This window comes from Malus sylvestris, chromosome 10 (genome assembly GCF_916048215.2).
Source record: "Malus sylvestris chromosome 10, drMalSylv7.2, whole genome shotgun sequence".
Classification (NCBI taxonomy): Eukaryota; Viridiplantae; Streptophyta; class Magnoliopsida; order Rosales; family Rosaceae; genus Malus; species Malus sylvestris.
In genome coordinates this window covers 25683492-25706795 of record NC_062269.1, presented here as the reverse complement: position 1 = coordinate 25706795, position 23304 = coordinate 25683492, and the positions used below count along the sequence as shown (strand labels likewise).

The window sequence follows — 23304 nt, the reverse complement described above, 5'->3', positions numbered from 1 at the left end:
GGCATTTATAGTTGCCCTCCATTTGTTGAAGATGTTGAATTTCTCAATTTCCTTTTTTTTATTATTATTATTTTTTTGGGCAAACTGGAAATTTGAAAATGTGGGAAAGACAACATATACAAATTTTGCTTCCACACTGTTAAGCAAGAGTGTGTGAAGCTTTCTACGAGTTGTAGTATTTGCATTGTTACAGAGGAGAAATGTCTAAAGCAAATGCAAGAGGGCTGAAGAGCTTGATCTTCATATACCACGCACTGAAGTCGTTGTTGGCTTGCAATAAGACTTTGTTGGTGACTATAACTCTTGTTGGGCATAAGTGTTCCCCTAGTTGAGTTGTAAAGCTTGAGGGTTTTTTATTATTTGTGAATGCTAGGAGTTCACATGTACAAATTGTACCACTCGTCTTCTAGTTGGTGGAATAAATGGTGAGTTGCTTTCATCACTTAGTTGGTGGTACGAAGGTGAGTTCCTTCATCACCTTTCATCGCCTGGTTGGTGGCACAAAGATGAGTTCCTTCTTCACCTAGTTGGTGATAAGAGTGGCAAGTTGCCAAATAATATTATAGTACGGGTTGTACATTTCATCACCTAGTTGGTGGCACGAAGATGAGTTCCTTCTTCACCTGGTTGGTGATAAGAATGGCAAGTTGCCAAATAATATTAGAGTACGGGTTGTACATTTCATCACCTGGTTGGTGGTATGAAGGAGAGTACGGGTTGTACATTTCATCACCTGGTTAGTGGCATGAAGATGAGTTCCTTCTTCACCTGGTTGGTGATAAGAATGGCAAGTTGCCAAATAATATTAGAGTACGGGTTGTACATTTCATCATCTGGTTCGTGGCACGAAGGTAAGTTCCTTCTTCACCTGGTTGGTGACAAGAGAGGTAAGTTGCCAAATAATATTAGAGTACGAGTTGTACATTTCATCACCTGGTTGGTGGCACAAAGGTGAGTTCCTTCATCACCTAGTTGGTGAGAATAAGAGTAAGGTGTCGAGGCACATTGTAGCAAGTGTCAAATGACACAAAGTATGTTGAATCCTTTCGAAGCACATTTGGCTTATGTATGAATGTGTTGGAATGTATGATGTTTATGAATGTGTTGGAATGTATAATGTTTATGTTGATTGATATGAGTTATGCTTATGAATGTTTTGCTATGCATGAAGGAATCCATGCTTTCGATATGTGAACCATGTTGGTTGTAACATTTAGTATCATTTACTTTGTGTCAAAGTACGCATGTTGGAGCTTTGAGTTGGAGTATAGAGATAGGTCAGCATAGACCAAGTGTTCCAATGCTAGGAATGCAAAAGACTCAGAAAAAGTTGTCTAAATTCTCTCTTTTTTAAATATTTGCCGAATGGCTTGTGTGACAAAAGATCTCAACCGGTTGAGGGTTAAAACATTTGTAATATGTATGCTTTCTTATAATAGCATTTCCTTCAGTACCTAGTCCTCCACTTTGAAAAAGTGAGGCTTGACTTCATAGTCATAATAGTCGACGGTACGTTTACCCTTGGTTGTCTTTATACGAACTTTTATCCCTCTTGTTGTAATGAGCTTGCTGAGAGTAAAAATCCTTCCCCTTACCAAGAGACGAATACGTTTGGTGACTTAGCGAATAGCTAAATAAGGCAGAAAAGGATGCAATGGGTGTCTGAATGGCCAAGATCTCCTCACTTAGTAGAAACGAGTGACTAAATGAGGCAGAAGAGAATGCAATGGGTGTCTGAATGGCTAAGTTCTCCTTACTTGGTAGAACTTGACTTCCACTTCCCACTTGTTGATAGAGGTTAACCATATGGGGGTTCCATTGGTATGTGCTTACCTCGGCAAATGCATGATTGTAAGCTTGCATCATTAGCTCAAAGTAAGTCTTCCAAGGGTTAGCATTAATCATGCACTTGAATAAGCTTTCATGCATGCCTACCATGAAGGCCTTGAGTGCTGTTTTATCATCTGCCTCAACACAACGAGAGTACTCATAGCAGAAGCAACCGACATATTCACGCAATGACTCATTTGATTTCTGACGAATAGTGTATAGCTCATCAACGTAGTGTACGTGATTAGCTTGGAAGATGTGTTGAGCCACGAAAAGTCTCCTTAGCTCAGCGAAGGAATCCACAATATTAGGTTGAAGACGACAATACCGATTGAGAGCTTCACTAGAGAAAGTTGAGGGGAATATGAGACATCGTTCCTTATCATTGTGTCTTTAGTCTTTAGTATGCCATGGTATATTCAAAGTGGTATATATGCTCAATTAGATCCTCCCTCCTAGTATAAGATTGTAAGCCAAGCTTCTGTTTTGTTTCTCCTTGTAGAGGGGTGCCAAGGATTCTCTTTGTCAGAAGGCCAGGCCTTGGTTGATCCCCGCCAAGGATTTGGGCATGACGCTCGACCTTTAGCCTGTTCATTTCTTCAAGGAAATGTAGGATAAAAGGGTCCTAAGTAGAGTCAAGCATCATTAGAACTCTCATTCGCAAGTTTTCCTAATCCCTTGAAAGTATGGAAGTTTGGTCAAAGGCATGTGGCTTTTTCTTAGATTCACTGTACTGGCTTTCGAGACATGCCATTTGGAAGTCCCCCAAGTCTCCTTCACCTTCTTGTCTGTGGTTCCTTTCTTGGATTAGGCGTTGGCCTACGTTACGGTAGATGACCAAGCCCTTCAATGACTCTTGGGACTTTGACCCTTAAGCCTATGTGGATAAAATTTTCTCGACGCTGTCTTAGGAAGTCTCGACAATCACGGTAAATAGCTCTTGATCTTTCTATTCCTTATGCAAGAATGTGCCTTCCTCCACTTCTTCTACTTCGAGTCAAAGCAGTTGGGTTGAGATAAGTCTCATGTTGATTGGCATTTCGATGAGTAGCTCGCTCCTCGTCAGGAATACCCATGTTGAAGACAGGTGACCCTCCATGTTAGGGGGCACCCAGTTGATGGTTGACTTCCACGGGGGTGATGAGCTCGTGTGTTTGAGTATGCCTAGCCTCATGGAGCATCTCGAAAAGCTTCTCATATTGCTCCTGGAGGACCTTGTTCTTCATTGTTATCTTGTTGTTATGAGCTTCCAGCTCATTGACTTTAGCCTGAAGAGCAAACTTCTTTCGTTGCTTCGCTCTAAGTGCGAGGGGGGTGTCGTTCTGCGTGCTATAACTTCCTTCGCTCCTCATGTTGGAAAAGGGATGCCTGGTCAAAAGAGAGTGTACGAATGGTAGAAACCAGCTTGACAAAGCTGAAGAGAGTAGGAATAAGTGTGTTTCCCACAAACGGCGCCAAATGTTGATGCACAAAATCAGTGAGGATTTTGATACAACAGAAAGTGTCAAGTTTGTGACATTCGCTAGATTGCTCTGGTCACTAGTGTGGATAAGTATGTAAATGGATAGAGACAGGAAAGCAAACACAAAATGTACGTGGTTCACCCAGATTGGCTACGTCCACTGAGTAGAGGAGTTCTCATTAATTGTGAAGGGTTTACACAAATATATAGGTTCAAGCTCTCCTTTAGTGAGTTCTAGTAAATGATTTAGTACAAATGCATTTGGGATTATTGTGGGAGAATGATCTCCTTTTATAGAAAAGAGTTTCTAGCTTTATTTTGACATTGACAAGTGTCGTGTTGTGATTGACCTTTGATGTTCACATGTGTTGCACTGTGATTGGCTTCTAATGTCGACACATGTCGCGCTGTGATTGGCTTCCTGGTTGGAGGGAAACTCTTTTGGGTTCTTGACGGTATAACATTGACCGGTGCTAGGTAGTTTCGGGATTAGTCAAGCATGGTACAAACATACTTCACATATGGGACAACCTAGTTTTATATCATAAAGAAGTAGGATTCCACTATAAAATCAATTGGCAAAATAGAGAGTAGCCCAACTAACTTATAAGCCCATACAAGGTTCTTCTATTACTGACAGCATCTTCATGTTCGACGACAACTCTGGTGATTGGCTAACTTACCATGAAGACGTTTGTTCTATCATTTGTAGTTACGGGACCAATTGTTAATTTCCAAATCACATTTTCAATGTAAAGGTATGCACATGACTCGAATTCTATGCCTGCAAGTTTTAGTTGTTAACCATTGTTGGTACTAATAACATTCAATGTATTTTTCACGTTGATTTTCCAGCTCTGAAGACACTAGAAGTTCGTGATATGGACAACTTCGGAGAGTTATGAAGTAGGCAGCTTCTGCCTTACTCCTTCTGTGAACTTAGAGACCTACACGTATACGGTTGCGATTCGCTGACTGGAAGAGATTTTTGAGTCCATAGGGTCAAATACCAAGGAAGAACACGCTGCAACACTTTCTCATTTGGGCGAAACATCTTCAATTTCCCAACCTCAAATGATTCAAATCAGGGAGTCCAATTGAATCCGAGTCTTTCAATAAACATCATTACACATTTCTGGTTGTGGCAGTTTGGAGTTTATGCCTCTCCTTCCATTGCCAGAGGTATATATGGTGAAGCTCAAAGGTCTATCCATAATTTAATGCAAGAAGATGGAAGTGGTAGTTGCAAAACCGCTAGCGGGTGAAGAATCAGAGGATAACAGCTTGCTCCCTCAGCCAAGTCATTTGGAAGTTGGCGCTCTACCAAATCTCATAATAGTTTCTCAAGGAAAATGTACTTTAGATTGGCCATCACTTGAAGAGTTAAATTGTTGAAGAATGCCTTCCTATAGAGAAATTCTGTTTAGGTTTCTTAAGGAGCTCAACGACAGTCAGAAAGAAACTCAACTGGACTTTTGGACTCATGAAAGGTCAACAATTGCATTTCTGTTGTCCAGTATACAATTTCCAAGTTATATGTTGATTTCTGCCTTCTAAAGTTATAGACCCAACAAATCCACCATTAACATTAATGATGTTGAATATCTAAAGTTATTGAAATTATGAGATTTGGTGATATGGTCACACATAAATTCTTTTTAGGATACCAAGCTACAAGCTGATAAACTTATAGGTCCAACATGGCAACATTACCGATGTTATTTTAACTTAACCATCTATTATTAGATGTTGAGTTTTATCACAAAGGTATGAGATTGTGAGAACAAGGTCCCACATTGATGAGAGACCAAGTCATGCAAGAGCTTGTAAGTAAGTTGGGCTACTATTATATTGCCAATTGGTTTTATAGTCAAACTCTAACTATTTCAAGGTATCAAAACAAGTTGACCCACGTGTGAAGCCCAAGGGGCACACGTGCTCCAAGTCACCTCGTTTGTATTGTACACGTGTTAGATTTAAAATTTTCCACAAGTGATGGGTCGTGTGATTTTGAGGACAAAGTCTCACATTAGTAAGAGACCAAACCATGCAAGGGCATATATAAGGTTGGGTTATTTCCTACATTGCCAATTGATTTTATGGTGGAACCTCAACTTACTTCAAAAAGGCATCAGTGATATTACCAGTGGAAACTCATTTATTAATTGTATATTATTTTGTCATATAACCAAGGTGATATTTTATTCTCCACTCAAGCCACTTTCTTCAAAAGGGCCTTGGTAATATTACTAGTGAAAACTCACGTATATTAATTTTAGGGCAAAAGACTGTTTACTACCCTTATGTTTCGTGGTTTTCAACATTTAGTACATCAAGTTTTTTTTGTCCCAGAGTCATACCTAAAGTGTAAATTTTGGGACAGTCTCATACATCTGTTAGTCAAACTGTTAAGTCTCCCGTTAACTGTGACGTGGCGCCTATGTGGACAATGACTGGGTGACACGTGTCATCCATGTGGAAATTAAAAAATATATTATTTATAAAATAAATTAATTAATTAAAAATTAAAAAGAATTTGACCTAAACACTCCCGTCTTCTACCTCACACCCCCCAACGCCTTTCTCCCTTTTCTCCTTTGCAACTGCACCCACCCTTCCTTCTATCCTTTGCAACCCGCACCCACTGTCCCTTCCCTCATCTTCATCGTCGGCTCCATCCATCAACGACCATCCTCTTTGTCTTCGCATCTCCTTCCATAGTAAAGCCCAGCAAACCCTAATTTTCTAACCTTCAAATCAAACGATGCAAGAGGCTAGGCAATGGTGATGCGTGCGAGATCAATGTGCGTTTTGCTGGGTTTACGGGTGCTTGGAATCCTTGTTGGAGGAAATCATCAGGTGGTTCATGGCATCGTCCAAACCGGCGACCTCCCATGACTCCGGGGCTCCGAGATCCGTTGCTACAGAGCTCTCCATGGCCTATCGATCGCTCCCTCCCCTCCATGGCCTATTGATCGCTCCCTCTTTCACTCTCTCTCTCTCTCTCTCTCTCTCTCTCTCTCTCTCTCTCTCTCTCCGGGTAAGTCAAATACGTGCAATCGAAATAAGAAAGGGGAAAGAAAATCGAGGCTAAGGTTTGAGGAAGGGAGGCGAACAATTCATCAAAGGACGTGTGTGTCCTCTGAGGCTGAGACTGAAACCCCAATGAGATTTTGGGGTTTGGATTTCATGTCAGATTGGGGGTTAATCTAGGGTTTCAAAATGAGAAAGGGAGAGAGATAGAGAGAGAGAGAGACAATGAATGGAATTGCAGAGGAATGGAGCGATAGGGTTTGACGATGGATTCTGTGTGTTTCTGCGATTATTCGTCTTCGCCTTGATTTCAGCGACCATGGCTGCGGGTTGAGAACGGCGAAAGGAGAAATTTCTCCTTTGTTGGTGTTGATGCTGTTTGGCTGCCATGGTTGGATTGCTGTGGGTTGTAGATGAGAAAAGGGAAAGCGGGGTTTGGGGGGAGGGGGTGTGAGGTAGGAGACGGGTGGGTGTTTGGGTCAAATTTTAATTTTTTTAATTTTTTAATTTTTAATATACACGTGGCACCCAATAATTATCCACGTGGATGCCACGTCATCGGTTAACAGAGTTTCTAACAGAATATTTAACGGATGTATGAAAGTGTCCTAGAATTATGACTTTAGGTACTAGACTGGGACGGAAAAAACTTCATGTACCAAATGTTGAAAATCAATAAATTTTAGGGTAGTAAACAGAATTTAACCCTTAATTTTATATTATTTTGTGATATAACCAATGTGAGACCTATTCCTCAATACAAGCCACTTGCTATAATAAAAATTTACACTAAGAGGACATGGTTTGTGCTAACAAAACTTTAGAATGGTTTTCAAATAGGTCGTAGGATTTTAATTTTCTTATTCAAGATTTCAGAATTGCATGAATGTATTGTATACCCTTGGATTTTGCTTTAGTCAGTCGTCTTTTCAAGACAACTAAGTTGAAACTTAACAGGCAAGGGATTAATCCTGGCCCGCATGACAACTAATTCTAATAATAATAAAACTAATTCATCCGTATACCCTCGGTTTTTGGTTTTGGTCGGTCGTATCTTTAATTCTAACATTATGTTTGGACAAAGAAAATAAACTTAAAATTTGGATACAAATCAGAATTTGTAAATTGACATGCACTAATTCTCTTGTTTGGATTCATAAATATATAAATTTAGATTTCCGCATGGAAAAAAAAACTTAGAATTTGGAACCTCCAATTCCTAAGTTTAAATTCCATGTAAATAAGTGTTATTTCCCAATTTCTATGATTGAGAGTTTAAAAATAACAAATTTTGTATTCAATTCTATTGTTCTTTTAGGTTAATCAAACAAGAAAATTCACAAATTCTTGAAAATAAAATCCCGTCATTTCAATTTCCATCATATTAAAATTCCGTAGCAATCTTAAATTTCTTCATCCAAACATAAAAAAGTTTCAAAATTATTTCAATTTATATGTTTTGTTGTTGTCAAACATTTGTTAACTGTTAACGACTAGCATGGAAAGTGCAGGACATGTGTGTGTGGGGAGGGGGGGCATTTTTGGAATGCAAAAAAATTGGCACCTAAATTATTATTATTATTATTTTGGTTCTTTAGATATAGGTCCTTGAAACTCCTATTTTCCAAATAAAAACCCACCTAAATTGAAACATTCAAATAAAACCTAAATTTCAAATAGCCTACCATGTAGACAAATATATGACCAACTATTACAATACATTTACAACTTATGCCACAAATCCCTAATTTGGTCAATAAATGTTATTACTCATCCTAATTATGATGAGCAATTAAATCCATATGGATATTTTACCTTTCTTGTATCATAAATATTAGCAACATATATAAATTAATTTACCAAATTTAAAATTTAAAAAAAAACATATCTTGTACGGAAAAAATAATATTGTTTGAATCATGTAATTATCTACATACAAATTAATTTACCTACTTATAAAATATTATACTAATTTACCAACATTTTGAATAATGTAATTACCTACATACAAATATTATACTAATTTACCTACTTATAAAATATTATACTAATTTACCTACATTTAAATTAATTTACCTATTCCCAAAAAAAAAATTAGTGATGTTAGATAATGTTCGAACATTGTGGGTTTGTGCTTGTAGGCAATTAAATAAACTTTTAATCTAATGCACATAAATTATGTAGGTAAAATAGACCATTTTGGAAGTAAATTAGACCCTTTAAATTTTGGTTTGATGGAATAGGTAAATTAGACTATTTTGTTGGTAAAAATTGTACGGAACATATAGCTTTTGTTTTGTAAACATTCTGCATGATGCTGAATCTACCTTGAGTATTTACACACTCAAGGGGGAGTGTTGTAAACATTCCTAGTTTAAGTATGATTGTGTAAATCCTAGATAAGATTTGATTCTAGTTATCCTTTCCTATTACAACTTGTATTACTTGGAGAAGAAGGAATATCTTCTCTCCCTTTACTACTATAAATAAAGGCACAATGTAGGAGGGATAACAACACACACATTCCCCTACAATTCTACAAACACACATCTCTCTCCTCTCTCTCTCTGCCGCCGGCCCTAGTCCATCTGTCAGATAAAATAGACCACAACACGTATCAGCACACTCCTACCGCTGCGCTTAGGAATCTGACGTTGGAGATTTTTTTTCTGCATCAAACCAGTTCATCCATATCATCACGCAATCAGGTTCTTTCCAAACAACGGCTTTTAACTCAATATTTTGCAAGCCCTGATAGCATGAACATTCACCATGATGCATGACCCAACTTTATGTTTAACGTATTTTAGATTCTACATAAATTGTGTATGCTTCATAATCAAAATTGCTACAATTATGTGAATTTGATATTTGTCATGAATTGAATCCTACATATGTACATGCATTGAAACTATTATTTGCATATGCATCAACGTAAATATGTGATTCATTAAAATTATACATGCATATAATATAATTGAATACAAAAAAAAAAAAAAAAAAAAAAAAAAAAAACGAAAAATAAAATAAAATTTTTAGGGCTGCACACAGCAGCCCATTCCCCTCTTCTCACCCCGTGGGCCTGTAATCCCACCCGAGGGTTCTTGGCCTATATTTTTAGGCCCCGAGATTTTATTATTTAATTTTTTTTAAAATAATATGGGTTTTTATATTTTCACCCACACTTTAATTTGGCCCCGAAGACCAAAAATAAATTAATTCACTTATCATTATACAATATTTCTGCATATATTCTTTGCATATTTGTTTGCATATATATTTGTGTTTGCCTGCAGGAATATATGAACCTGAAGTTCATAATTACTTTGAAACCCGAAGTTTCTTATACACATGCCTTGTTAGAAAACCCGAAGTTTTCACTTAAATATATCACCCATGAAAACCCGAAGTTTTTCATGCAAAATTAAACCAATACATGTCTATTAGAACCTGTATGTTCTACTCCTATGTGAATGGATTGATTTTTTCTCCATTACACTAACCACATCTTGTCCATCTATTTTGTGATAGGACCATGTCGAATTTGAACAAACTCGACTTCACTGCTTTGGAGGTTTCTGGAAGGAACTACCTCAAGTGGGTTCAAGATGTGAAGCTCCACCTCACTGCCAAGAACTTGCGTCCTACTATTGAAGAAGCAATGGATGCACCTGTTGGCGAAGCTGAAAAAGCCACTGCTATGATCTTCATCCGAAGACATATCCATGACGCTCTACAAACTGAGTACCTTGCTGAGGAGGATCCACGTGCATTATGGGTCGCTTTGGCTGATCGTTTCGATCACCAAAAGGACATATTCTTGCCTGAAGCAAGACACGACTGGCAGCACTTGCGCTTCCAAGACTTTAAGTCTGTGAATGAATATAATTCTGAAGTTTGTCGAATCCGATCACTTCTCAAGTTTTGCAATGAAACTTTGACTGAAGAGGATCTCCTGGAGAAGACCTACTCGACCTTCTCTGCTTCTAATATTGTCCTGCAGCAACAATATAGAGCTCAGAAGTTCACTAAGTTCTCGGATTTGATCTCTGTTTTACTTCTTGCTGAAAAGCAGAACCAGCTGTTGATGAAGAATCATCAAGCTCGACCTACTGGGGCTACTGTTGTGCCTGAAGCACATTATAGCACTAATCAGCACCCAAAACGCCAAAAGAGGCGTGGTAAGGGCGGCCAGAAGCCATCCCACCAAGGTCAACAGAGCCAAGGCCCATCCAAGGGAGGAAACAAAGCCCAGAAGCGCCCAAACCTCGCTCCCAAGGCCCCGAACTTCAAGAATAAGGGCAAAGCACCTGCCACAATGAATGACGATATGTGCTATCGTTGTGGTTCCAAGGACTATTGGTCCCGTATTTGCCGTGCTCCCAAGAAGGTTGTGGATGCATATCATTCTCGTCGTACGAAGTTTGAATCAAACTTCCTGCAAGTGGACGAACCGGAGACTACAAAGATGGAGGTTTCTGATTTTCAGGAGGATACCACTCCTATGGAAGATTAGAATCTTAGACATAGACTTATTTTTCAGTTAAAATAAGACAATTGGGGCCGAATTCCACCTTGTGGCCGAACCCCACCTTGTTTTTTGGTTGATTTTGAACAATTTTCCTTTATGTTTTGGATTATTAGTTGGCGATTTATTTTGGATATTAAGTTTTTTCCTTGAATAAATGAAATTATTTTGAATTGATACTTGTTTTTATAAACTTTTATGCATGTGACCGATTCAAATTAATTTTTCATTCTAGGTATGACTAGTGGGAAAGTTAGTTGTCTGGCAGATAGTGCAACCACGCATACTGTTTTGCGTGAACGCATCTATTTCACTAACTTCGTACCTAAGAATGCACCTCTGACAACCCTCTCAGGCCCATCCAACCTGATCGAAGGATACGGTAAGGCACGTATAATGTTGTCTAATGGTACAATCTTGACCATTGTTGAGGCACTCTATTCTCCACGTTCCGGAAGAACGTTACTAAGTTTCAAGGACATTAGAGATAACAATTACCACGCTGAAACCCACGTAGAAAACGGAGTTGAATTTCTGTGCGTAACTTCCTACGAATATGGCCAGAAGCGTATTCTAGAGAAGATGGAGCGTAACCCGAGTGGTCTGTATACTACAACCATACGCCCCATAGAATGCCACTATGTGGCTGGCCCTACCACAGGGACCGCGCACGAAATTACACTTTGGCATGATCGTTTGGGACATCCTGGACGAATAGCGATGCGCCGTATCCTCAAAACTTCACACGGGCATCCACTAACCCGAAGCTTAGGTTCGATCCATGAAATTGCATGCCAAACATGTTCTATGGGAAAGCTTATTACTAAGCCTTCTTATGACAAGATTCGTTCGAATCCTCCCATTTTTCTACAACGGATTCAGGGGGACATTTGTGGACCGATTCAACCTCCCTGCGGACCATTTAGATATTTTATGGTTTTGGTTGACGCTTCTACACGTTGGTCACATGTGTGCTTGTTGTCCACAAGGAACGCTGCATTCTCCAAACTGTTGGCTTAGGTTATCAAGCTCAGGGCTCACCACCCTGATTATCCGATCAAATCTATTCGATTGGATAATGCTGGAGAATTCACATCTAAAACTTTTGATGACTATTGCATGTCGGTTGGAGTTGAAGTTGAACATCCTGTACCCCATGTTCACACCCAGAACGGTCTGGCAGAGGCTTTCATTAAGCGTTTACAAATGATTGCTCGATCGTTGGTCATACGTACCAAGCTCCCGATCGCTGCTTGGGGCTATGCAATATTACACGCAGCAAAGTTGGTCCGCCTGAGGCCTGTTGCGACACAACCATTTAGTGCCCTTCAGTTGGTCACCGGATGCGAACCCGACATATCGCATCTGCGCGTTTTTGGTTGTGCGGTCTATGTGCCGATCTCGCCGCCCTTACGTACAAAAATGGGGCCTCAGCGAAGGATGGGAATCTATGTCGGATATGATTCTCCTTCGATTATTCGTTACTTAGAACCTTTGACAGGCGATCTGTTTATTGCTCGTTTCGTGGATTGTCACTTCTATGAGACAGTCTTCTCGTCGTTAGGGGGAGATAAGAACGTCAACGTTCCTAATGAACGACGCGAATTATCGTGGACGACTCCCACTTTGTCTCATTTAGATCCCCGCACCGCTCAGTCTGAAGCTGAAGTGCAGCGCATATTAGATCTCCAGAGCATAGCTCAGAGCATGCCAGATGCTTTCACCGATCTAGCGCGCGTGACAAGATCACATATTCCAGCTGCGAATACGCCTGCAAAGATGGATGTACCAAATGTACGACGGACTACCCTCCTGGAAGCCCGGGACGCCAATTCTGGTGATCCACGTACATTAGCGGCTAGCCAATCATCTGCCCCTACACAAAAAGCGTGGCAGACCCCTTGGTTCAAAGGATTCACACCCCCGGAAGAGGAAAACCACGGCACAAGGTCCTGAAGAGCCTACCGTGAATCCGACTATCGCTTACTCATTTTACCCAACTCATGAGGAAATTCTAGATTATGGAAGCGTCCTTGAAGAGACGAATCCTCCTCCCGAGAATCGTGAGATTTCGGTCTATTATGCTAGCTTAGATGATGTGTGGCGTAGAAATGAGATGATTGTCGACGATGCATTAGCATTTGCAGTAGCTACTGAGATCATGTTGAGCGATGACATTGAACCGCGTTCCGTTGATGAATGTCGACGTAGAGCTGATTGGTCAAACTGGAAACAAGCAATCCAAGTTGAACTTGATTCACTTGCGAAACGTAAGGTGTTTGGACCTGTAGTTCCTACTCCTCCACATTTGAAGCCCGTTGGCTACAAGTGGGTTTTCGTTCGGAAGCGTAATGAGAAGAACGAAATTGTGCGTTACAAAGCTCGTCTTGTAGCACAAGGTTTCTCACAACGCCCCGGGATTGACTATGACGAAACTTACTCACCCGTTATGGATGTGATTACTTTTCGATACCTTATCAGTTTGGTAGTTTCCGAAAAACTGGATATGCAGCTGATGGACGTAGTAACCTCGTATCTCTATGGGGATCTTGATACGGAAATTTATATGAAAGTTCCTGAAGGACTTACATTGACTGGTTCAAATATTTCCAAACCCCGGAACACGCTCTCAATTCGGCTGAGGCGTTCACTATACGGTTTGAAACAATCCGGAAGAATGTGGTATAACCGTTTAAGTGAGTATTTGACTAGTCAGGGATATGTGAATAACGAACTATGCCCTTGTGTGTTCATTAAGAAGTCACATTCCGGATTTGCGATTGTTGCAGTATATGTCGATGACATGAATCTCATCGGAACTCCTGAAGAGCTCGCGAGAACTGTTTCGCACCTGAAGTCGGAATTTGAGATGAAAGATCTAGGTAAGACTCGATACTGTCTCGGCCTCGAGATAGAGCATTGTTCGGATAGAATCCTAGTACATCAATCGAACTACACCCAGAAGGTGTTGCGCCGTTTTAATGAGGATAAAGCGAAGCCTTCGAGTACTCCTATGGTCGTTCGTACGCTAGATGCAAAGCGAGATCCCTTCCGTCCGAAGGAGGATGATGAAGAGATTTTGGAGCCTGAAGTTCCTTATCTAAGTGCGATAGGCGCTTTATTGTACTTAGCTCAATGCACTAGACCCGACATCTCCTTCGCTGTTAATCTTTTGGCAAGATACAGCAATGCACCAACACGCAGACATTGGACTGGCGTGAAAGACATCTTCCGTTACCTTAAGGGTACTACGGATTTGGGCTTATTCTATCCCTACGAATCCTCGAGTGATGCCGCACCCTATGCTCATCGGGTTGATTCTCGCCTTGTTGGTTATGCCGACGCTGGATACTTATCTGATCCGCACAAGGCGCGTTCTCAAACGGGTTATGTCTTTACCGTTGGAGGCACCGCAATATCTTGGAGGTCAACTAAACAGACCTTAGTTGCCACTTCGTTTAACCATGCTGAAATTCTCGCCTTACATGAAGCAACTCGGGAATGCTTTTGGTTGAGAGCAGTAGTGGGCCATATTCGAAGCTCCTGTGATCTTCATCCCGCCGTTAATGCCCCGACGACGATTTTTGAAGACAACGCAGCTTGCATCGAACAGCTCAAGAAGGGTTACATCAAAGGAGACAACACCAAGCATATTGCGCCGAAGTTCTTCTTTACACATCAACAACAAGAGCATCAGAAGATTGAAGTCACGCAAATCCGATCACAAGACAATCTGGCTGACCTCTTCACCAAATCACTACCGAAGGCGACGTTTCAGAAGCTTGTTCATGGAATTGGTATGCGTAAACTTTCTGAGTTGTAACTTTGCTATTTCTCTTTGGAATTATGTCAAACTCAGGGGGAGTATCTTCTGGATACTTGCTTGATCTTAATGTACTCTTTTTCCCTACGATTAGGAGCATTTTTCCCACTGGGTTTTTGCTACCTAACTAGGTTTTAACGAGGCACCCACCTTGGGCTGGTCATATCCCTGATGACGTCCTGTAGACGTTTCTTTTGACTTTGCATTTCTCACGCATTTTTCCTTAGACTATGGATTTTGTCCCTACTCGGGTTTTTGCCATAGCCTTAGGGTTTTTTAGTGAGACTTACTACTTATGCAAGTTCCTACCTTATTGAGAATAAGCGTTGTTCCTTGGAATCAGTGCCAACAAGTCGACTTCCTCAACTTCTGCATGATGCTGAATCTAGCTTGAGTATTTACACACTCAAGGGGGAGTGTTGTAAACATTCCTAGTTTAAGTATGATTGTGTAAATCCTAGATAAGATTTGATTCTAGTTATCCTTTCCTATTACAACTTGTATTACTTGGAGAAGAAGGAATATCTTCTCTCCCTTTACTACTATAAATAAAGGCACAATGTAGGAGGGATAACAACACACACATTCCCCTACAATTCTACAAACACACATCTCTCTCCTCTCTCTCTCTGCTGCCGGCCTTAGTCCATCTGTCAGATAAAATAGACCACAACAACATGCACTAATTCTCTTGTTTGGATTCATAAATATATAAATTTAGATTTCCGCATGGAAAAAAAAACTTAGAATTTGGAACCTCCAATTCCTAAGTTTAAATTCCATGTAAATAAGTGTTATTTCCCAATTTCTATGATTGAGAGTTTAAAAATAACAAATTTTGTATTCAATTCTATTGTTCTTTTAAGTTAATCAAACAAGAAAATTCACAAATTCTTGAAAATAAAATCCCGTCATTTCAATTTCCATCATATTAAAATTCCGTAGCAATCTTAAATTTCTTCATTCAAACATAAAAAAGTTTCAAAATTATTTCAATTTATATGTTTTGTTGTTGTTAAACATTTGTTAACTGTTAACGACTAGCATGGAAAGTGCAGGACATGTGTGTGTGGGGAGGGGGGGCATTTTTGGAATGCAAAAAAATTGGCACCTAAATTATTATTATTATTATTTTGGTTCTTTAGATATAGGTCCTTGAAACTCCTATTTTCCAAATAAAAACCCACCTAAATTGAAACATTCAAATAAAACCTAAATTTCAAATAGCCTACCATGTAGACAAATATATGACCAACTATTACAATACATTTACAACTTATGCCACAAATCCCTAATTTGGTCAATAAATGTTATTACTCATCCTAATTAAGATGAGCAATTAAATCCATATGGATATTTTACCTTTCTTGTATCATAAATATTAGCAACATATATAAATTAATTTACCAAATTTAAAATTAAAAAAAAAACATATCTTGTACGGAAAAAATAATATTGTTTGAATCATGTAATTATCTACATACAAATTAATTTACCTACTTATAAAATATTATACTAATTTACCAACATTTTGAATAATGTAATTACCTACATACAAATATTATACTAATTTACCTACTTATAAAATATTATACTAATTTACCTACATTTAAATTAATTTACCTATTCCCAAAAAAAAAATTAGTGATGTTAGATAATGTTCGAACATTGTGGGTTTGTGCTTGTAGGCAATTAAATAAACTTTTAATCTAATGCACATAAATTATGTAGGTAAAATAGACCATTTTGGAAGTAAATTAGACCCTTTAAATTTTGGTTTGATGGAATAGGTAAATTAGACTATTTTGTTGGTAAAAATTGTACGGAACATATAGCTTTTGTTTTGTGTATTAGGGATTGGAGTATTAGCCGAAGCTATTTTAGGTTTATTGTTGTGTGGGTAGGTAAATTAACTTATATATTTAATGCACAAAATTATGAAATTAGTATTATTATTTTTCAATTGGCACGTTATAACAATTTGAAAGCTAATACATTGAATATACAATGAATGGCATGAATTATTTTGTAAAATATATATAATTAATTAAATGGATATAACAAGTAACTGATCCAAAAACCCCATCCAAGTATTAATAGGGGTAGTTTAGGCATTCGAAAAATACACAATTTGAAAAGTCAAACTTAACTAAAGAATTTGTTTAGTTGAAGGCTAGTTAATGGGCTTTATTCAAGAAAACAAAAGGAGATGAGTTTTAGTACAGGAAAATATAGTTTGAAGGGGTAATATCAAATTTTTAGTTTTTTTTTTTATCAAACGATATTATCTACATTAAAGGATTAAGAAGTAAGTTAAGTCTCACAATAAACTAGCAATAATGTGGTTCAAATTCGTTTTTGTCATCAACTCCAGATAATTCCAAACCCTTAGACCAAATCCCAGTTGTGTTACTAGTTATTTCTTTCCTTTGCAGACAATATTAATTAACAAAAATTCCTCCAACAAAATGCACCTCGCCATGAATTAGGTGTTGTATAATTAATTGTTAGTTGTCTAGAAAGCCGTGGCTGCTACTTCTGACTGCTAATACAATGACATAGACATACTTTGACAAGAATCTTCCAACAGAGCCGTGGCTAATTACTTTTCAAATTCATGTTTGTTCATACAATACAAAATACGAACTGCTTGACTTTGAAATTGTAGACTGTAGACTTGACTAGCCACAGTTTCCTTTTTTCTTTTGCTGACAAATTAAGTTGATTTTGTGATAAAACTCTGCATCAAGAACGTATCTCTATTTAACAAACCATTCAACGGAGGGAGGTGTACGCAGTACAATCAAATAGATATTGTTCTTTACCAGCTGCTTATTTTCATTCTGTTTCTGTCATTCTATGATCAAATCTGTTATGGCTCGTGACGGGGCTAGCTCCTCGAGAAGATCCAACTTTACTGCTCCACCAGCAGCCATGAAACTTTCCGAGCGCTTGGAATACAGATTACCGTGTACAAGGGAGGTCTTGAGGGCTCTGCAGGATGAAAATATCAACTTGATTAGCATTGATTGTGGGAAAATCAACAGAGGAGATACAGTAACGACGAAAGAGTTCATGAAGAGAGTCAAGCAGCAAGGTCTATTTGAAGAAGTTGTCATGACTGTTGCGTCCCTTGATCCGAACTTGAGACGAATACAAGATGAGATTGCAGATAATCTAGAACTGAATTTGGGAAATGGGAGTTTGTTTGAACGGGCAGAGGTGCTGCGTGCTAGAATGACCAAAGACTCTAGGAGGTTGCTTGTGGTATTGCTTGATGTCCGGAAAATGCTTGATCTTGAGGCCATCGGAATCCCTTATGGATCAACCAACGGAAAGTGCAAGATCATCTTTATGTTGGGACTCCTGGATGCATTTAGAGTTAGCATGAGAGCTCAGAGTAGCTTCCATCTGACCGGAACCAAGAAGAGTTTCCCCATTGGTGTTTTGCCAGAGCAAGAAGCTTGGAGTTTGTTTAGAGAGATGGCAGGCAGTTCGATTGAATCTCCTGAGCTACGTGTGGTAGCACAACAGGTTCTGACTGAATGTGCTGGTTCGCCACTTGTAATTTCAGCTGTTGGAGGAGCACTGCAGAACCAAAGCAAGCAAATGTGGGATGATGCACTGAGACAACTAAGAAATCCTTGCCCACGTGACATTCCAAAAACGATACAAGAAGTGTATCGGAAAATAGATTTGTGTTACGAATGTTTAGGGAGTGAGGAAGCGAAATCATTGTTTCTATTCTGCTGCATATATCCGAAAAGCTGTAATATATTGGTCCATGATTTAGTGAAATTTGGGGTTGGACTTGAGCTGTTTAAAGGCATCGATTCAAAGAGGGAAGCAGGAAAGTGTGTGGAGACATTGATTGACATACTCAAAAGTAGTTTTCTGTTGTTAGACAGTGACAAGGAAGGATGTGTAAAAATGCATCATATAGTGCGCAATCTAGGCTTATCAATAGCAGCTTCAAAGGGGTGGTATTGAAGGGTTTGCCTTTAAAATAAGGATTTTGGGTACACATAACATTCAAAACCAGTGATCACCATAGTGATCTATTGGTTAAAGATATTTTAAGTAGGTTGTATTGATTTGCGAGGAACTTGTAACTCAAGTGATTAAAAAGTATTTACTTATGTATTCGTAAGTTATGTTTGAATTCTCTTAGAAAACTGTAATAGTGAAACAGATAGAAGGCTAGAAGAATTGCAGGCAGTGGTTGAATAGTTTTCTATATTCATCAATAGCAAAGAAACGAAAATATATACAAAGACATCAATCCAATCATGCCTTCTTCTACGGCATAGAAAACGTGATCCGCCTAAAGTGGGATTTAACCTACCTAATATAAGAAAGTAAATATCCTACATTAATGATGATATATTACAAGGATTCTACAATATATTACAAGGATATTTCTTAATACTCCCTTTCAAGTTGGAGAGTGAATATCATAAAGTCTCAACTTATCGCATAATGTCACAAATTGATCTTTTCCCAAGGCCTTTGTAAATATATCTGCCAACTGGAAGCATGTAGGCACATATGTGGGATTAATCATTCCAGCTTGTACTGTTTCTCGAACAATGTGACAATCTATTTCAATGTGTTTCGTGCGTTCATGAAAGACAGGTGTAGACATCGAAATTTCGGTAAATAAATGTTGATCGATAAATCAAAGTTTCAACGCTCATGTATTACATAAATTTTACACGTAGCATGTGTCTAAACAAAAAATCGAAATAAGTTGGAAAAGTCATCAAATAGGACACATGTCAACACCTGGCAGAAACGACTTATTTCATCTGGAATATTATATTCAAAATTAGGCCTTGAAAAATTCTATAAATAGAAGGCTAATTCATTCATTTGGGGGACCAATTCATATTACACCTTGAAGCTCTGAAGCTCTGAAACTCCGAAGCTCTCAAGCATCCAGGTTCCCTAAGAATCAAGAAAGCCTTCTTCTTTCTTCGTTCATCGTTCTTCCAAGATCAAGCCCCGACGGCCCTTGAATCAACAATCATCCACCAATTCAAGATCAAGCCCCAACGGCCCTTGAAGAAAGTGTTCTTCGTTCTTCGTTCATCGTTCTTCCAAGATCAAGCCCCAACGGCCCTTTGGATCAACAACGTCGACAAATCCACACATCCAACCGTTCTTCAAGATCAAGCCCAAAAGCCCTTGAAGATCCGTTCATCACTGTTCTTCAAGATCAAGCCCAAAAGCCCTTGAAGATCCGTTCATCACCGTTCTTCAAGATCAAGCCTCAACGGCCATTGAAGAAACACTCATCCTCAAGATCAAGCCCCAACGGCTCCTTGAAGATTCGCTCAAATCCACCTTCAAAGATCAAGCCCACGGCCCTTGAAGAAACTTCCAACAGTTCATCCAAAATCAAGCCTCGACGGCCCTTGGATCAACGAAACATCCACAAATCAACACCTTACGGAGATCGAATCAGAGGATCAAATTAGAGAGAGATTGTAACCCAAAATCATTAAATACAAATATTATTTTGTGCACGTTGTTCTTGTCTCTTTCGTTTCAAGAATTTTCCGTGTTCACAAATTGGCACGCCCGGTGGGATAATCTCTACCTCTCATCTCTTTCTCCGTTCAAGAAATTCAAGCACACTTCCAAAATCAATGGCATCAAGCAAAGGACAAGCCGTTCTCACAAAGGGAAGAAGCCTGAGCACTCCCGCCACGAACGGAGCATCCATTGGCGCCACAACCGCTCCTCAACATGCCACTTCAAAGTTGGTGCCGCTAAAGGAGCAAGGGGAGCATTAAAGGCACGAGTCCGTCATCAACCTGACCTCGCTGGGGGCACCGAAGCATGATGCTGAGGCACACAAGATGACATCCCAAAGTAGCCAACGACGTTCTTCGTCAGCATCCTGGATATCTAAAGGAAAGTCACGTTTATTGTTTGCACAAGTCATGACCATCGGCGTTACCTCCATCGAAGAACAACTGGCTCAAATGAATGAAGCGATAGTAAGGCTAACACGGATTGTGGAAGAAAAAGACTTGCAAATCGCTGCACTCGTCAACCGACTGGAGCCACAGGACGACGAAAACCCCGACCCAGAGAATGATCCACTAAAGAGAAGAGATGACGAAGAAGAGGAGACTCAGGTGGAGAAAAACGATGTGAAGCCGGAGCCAGACCAGGCAGCGGTACTCATGAGATCTCTTTCTATCCAGCAGCTGCAGGAGATGATCACCAGCACCGTCAAGGCGCAGTACGAATGGAGCTCAAATACCTCCGGGTTGTACTCGAAGCCTTATTCAAAAAAGATCGATACCCTGAAGATGTCGAGGGGTTATCAACCACCAAAGTTCATACAGTTTGATGGAAAAGGAAACCCAAAGCAGCACGTTGCACATTTCGTCGAAACTTGCAACAACGCAGGGACCGAAGGGGACTACCTCGCCAAGCAGTTTGTGCGCTCGCTGAAAGGAAACACCTTTGAGTGGTACACGGACCTAAAGCCTGAGTCCATCAACAGCTGGGAGCAATTGGAGCGGGAATTCCTCAACCGCTTCTACAACACCAGCCGCACTGTGAGCATGCTAGAGCTAACGAGCACAAAGCAGTGGAAGGACGAGCCAGTCATTGACTACATCAACAGATGGCGCACTCTAAGCCTCGACTGTAAAGACAGGCTCTCGAAAACCTCTTCAATCGAGATGTGCATCCAAGCCATGCAATGGGGTTTGCAATACATCCTTCAAGGCATCAAACCACGGACCTTCGAATAGCTAGCCACCCGCGCTCATGACATGGAGTTGACATCGCCCATCATGGGAAGAAGGAACCGATCGCCAACTACAAGAACGACAAAGTTCTTGAGACGAAGGTAGAGAAGGTTGCGTGGAAATCCACCAAGGAAGTAATGACGGTCAACACAGCTCCCGTCAAAATCCCTACACGAGGCAAGGCGATTCAAGCCGAAGCTTTTCGTGATCAAGAGATGCGTAGACGCACTTTGAAGGAGCTTGAGGATAGGACTTATCCATTCCCCGACTCTGATGTGGTTGCCATGTTAGAAGACTTGCTGGAAAAGAAGGTGATTGGTTTGCCTGAGTGCAGACAGCCAGAAGAGATGAATCGCACCGACAGTCCAAGGTACTGTAAATTCCACCGCTTTATCAGTCATCCGACAGAAAAGTGCTTCGTGCTGAAAGATCTCATCGTGAAGCTGGCTCAGAAAGGAATCATCGAGCTAGATCTTGACGATGTGGTGAAGTCAAACTATACCACCATCACTTCTGGCTCTTCCGACTCAAGGTTTTTACCTCAACCGCTGAAGGCATCCTCCAAGACAAGCAAAGTTGAAGGATGGACTCAAGTCACTCCTAAGAAATTGCACAAGAAGCATATGTCTCCTCCACAAGTCCGCCAATCGGAAAGGGGGCAAAGCAGCTATTGTCAACCTTCAAAGCAACGTGAACGTGTTGAAGATGATGAAATATCGACACATAGATCGTCCATCCCCATCACGATGCGCGATTTCTTTCCTGAAGACTTCTTCAATCACTCGGTTAAGACTCATTGCTATGAAAATTGCAAGGAATGCCTCTCCAGGATCGTTTGACAAATTCACAAAGTTCATTGTCCACAAGAGCCGAAACTGCAGGACACCAATGCTCCTTGTTCGCACGAGCCTAAACTGCACGAACCAAAGCTCCTTGTCCACAAGAGCCTAAACTGCAGGACACAAAGCTCCTGGTCTGCATGAGCATAAAAGGCAACACCAATGCTCCTGGTCTGCACGAGCATAAAAGGCAATACAACATTCTCCTCGCCCGCACGAGCCTAAACTGCATGGCACAACGCTCCTTGTCCGCAAGAGTATAAAAGGCAACACCAACGCTCCTAGTCTGCAAGAGCATAAAAGGCGACAACCCAAGCTCCTTGTCCACAAGAGCATAAACTGTGTATGGCACAAAAAAAAATCTGTATTTGAACTACATTATGACTTGATCTCTTCTTTGGAAGGGTACGTAGGCAACTCGAACGTTCAACTTCGAGTATAGTCACGTTAAAATAAAAAATAAGGTTTTATTGAATATTTGACTATTGAGAGTTAATTTTATTTCAAAAAAACAAAAAACAAAAAACAAAACATATTCCTTATACATATATATATATATATATATATATATATATATATATATATATATCCTCTATCTAGCAGCAATAAGCCCATCAAAAGGAGGTTGGCCAAGCCCAAAGCCTATTGTCCAAATCCAGCTCCAAGAAGAAGAAACCCAAATCAAACCAGGCCCAGTCCCTTCATCGCTCAACTCCCCAGCCACGTCACTCTCTCTCCCTCTTCAACTCTCTCGATGTTTCTGATCTCTCCCGCAGCCATCTTCTTCCCGTGCTCATCCTCTCACCTTCTCCAAGATCAGATGCCGGAATCGAAGCAGTTGCGGTGGTGGCGCCAGTCTCCCTCGTCCTCACTCCTCCCGAATCCCACCTACTAGACATGGTGCGCACACCCGGAGCAAGCAAACCTCTTCCTCCTTTACAATTTGATCAGGACCGTCGTCCGTACATCAGCAAACACCATGAAGCAGCTCATCCCCCCTCTGTGACATACAACCACAA

General features: G+C 40.0%; 1 protein-coding gene across 1 annotated transcript; it reads left to right on the top strand.

Moving 5' to 3' along the window:
* The first annotated feature begins 17550 nt into the window (after positions 1-17550).
* Positions 17551-18666, top strand: LOC126584365 (disease resistance protein At4g27190-like). Its single transcript, XM_050248769.1, has one exon. It carries the CDS (start codon positions 17551-17553, stop codon positions 18664-18666), a length of 1116 nt encoding a protein of 371 aa, XP_050104726.1.
* Positions 18667-23304: the final 4638 nt, after the last annotated feature.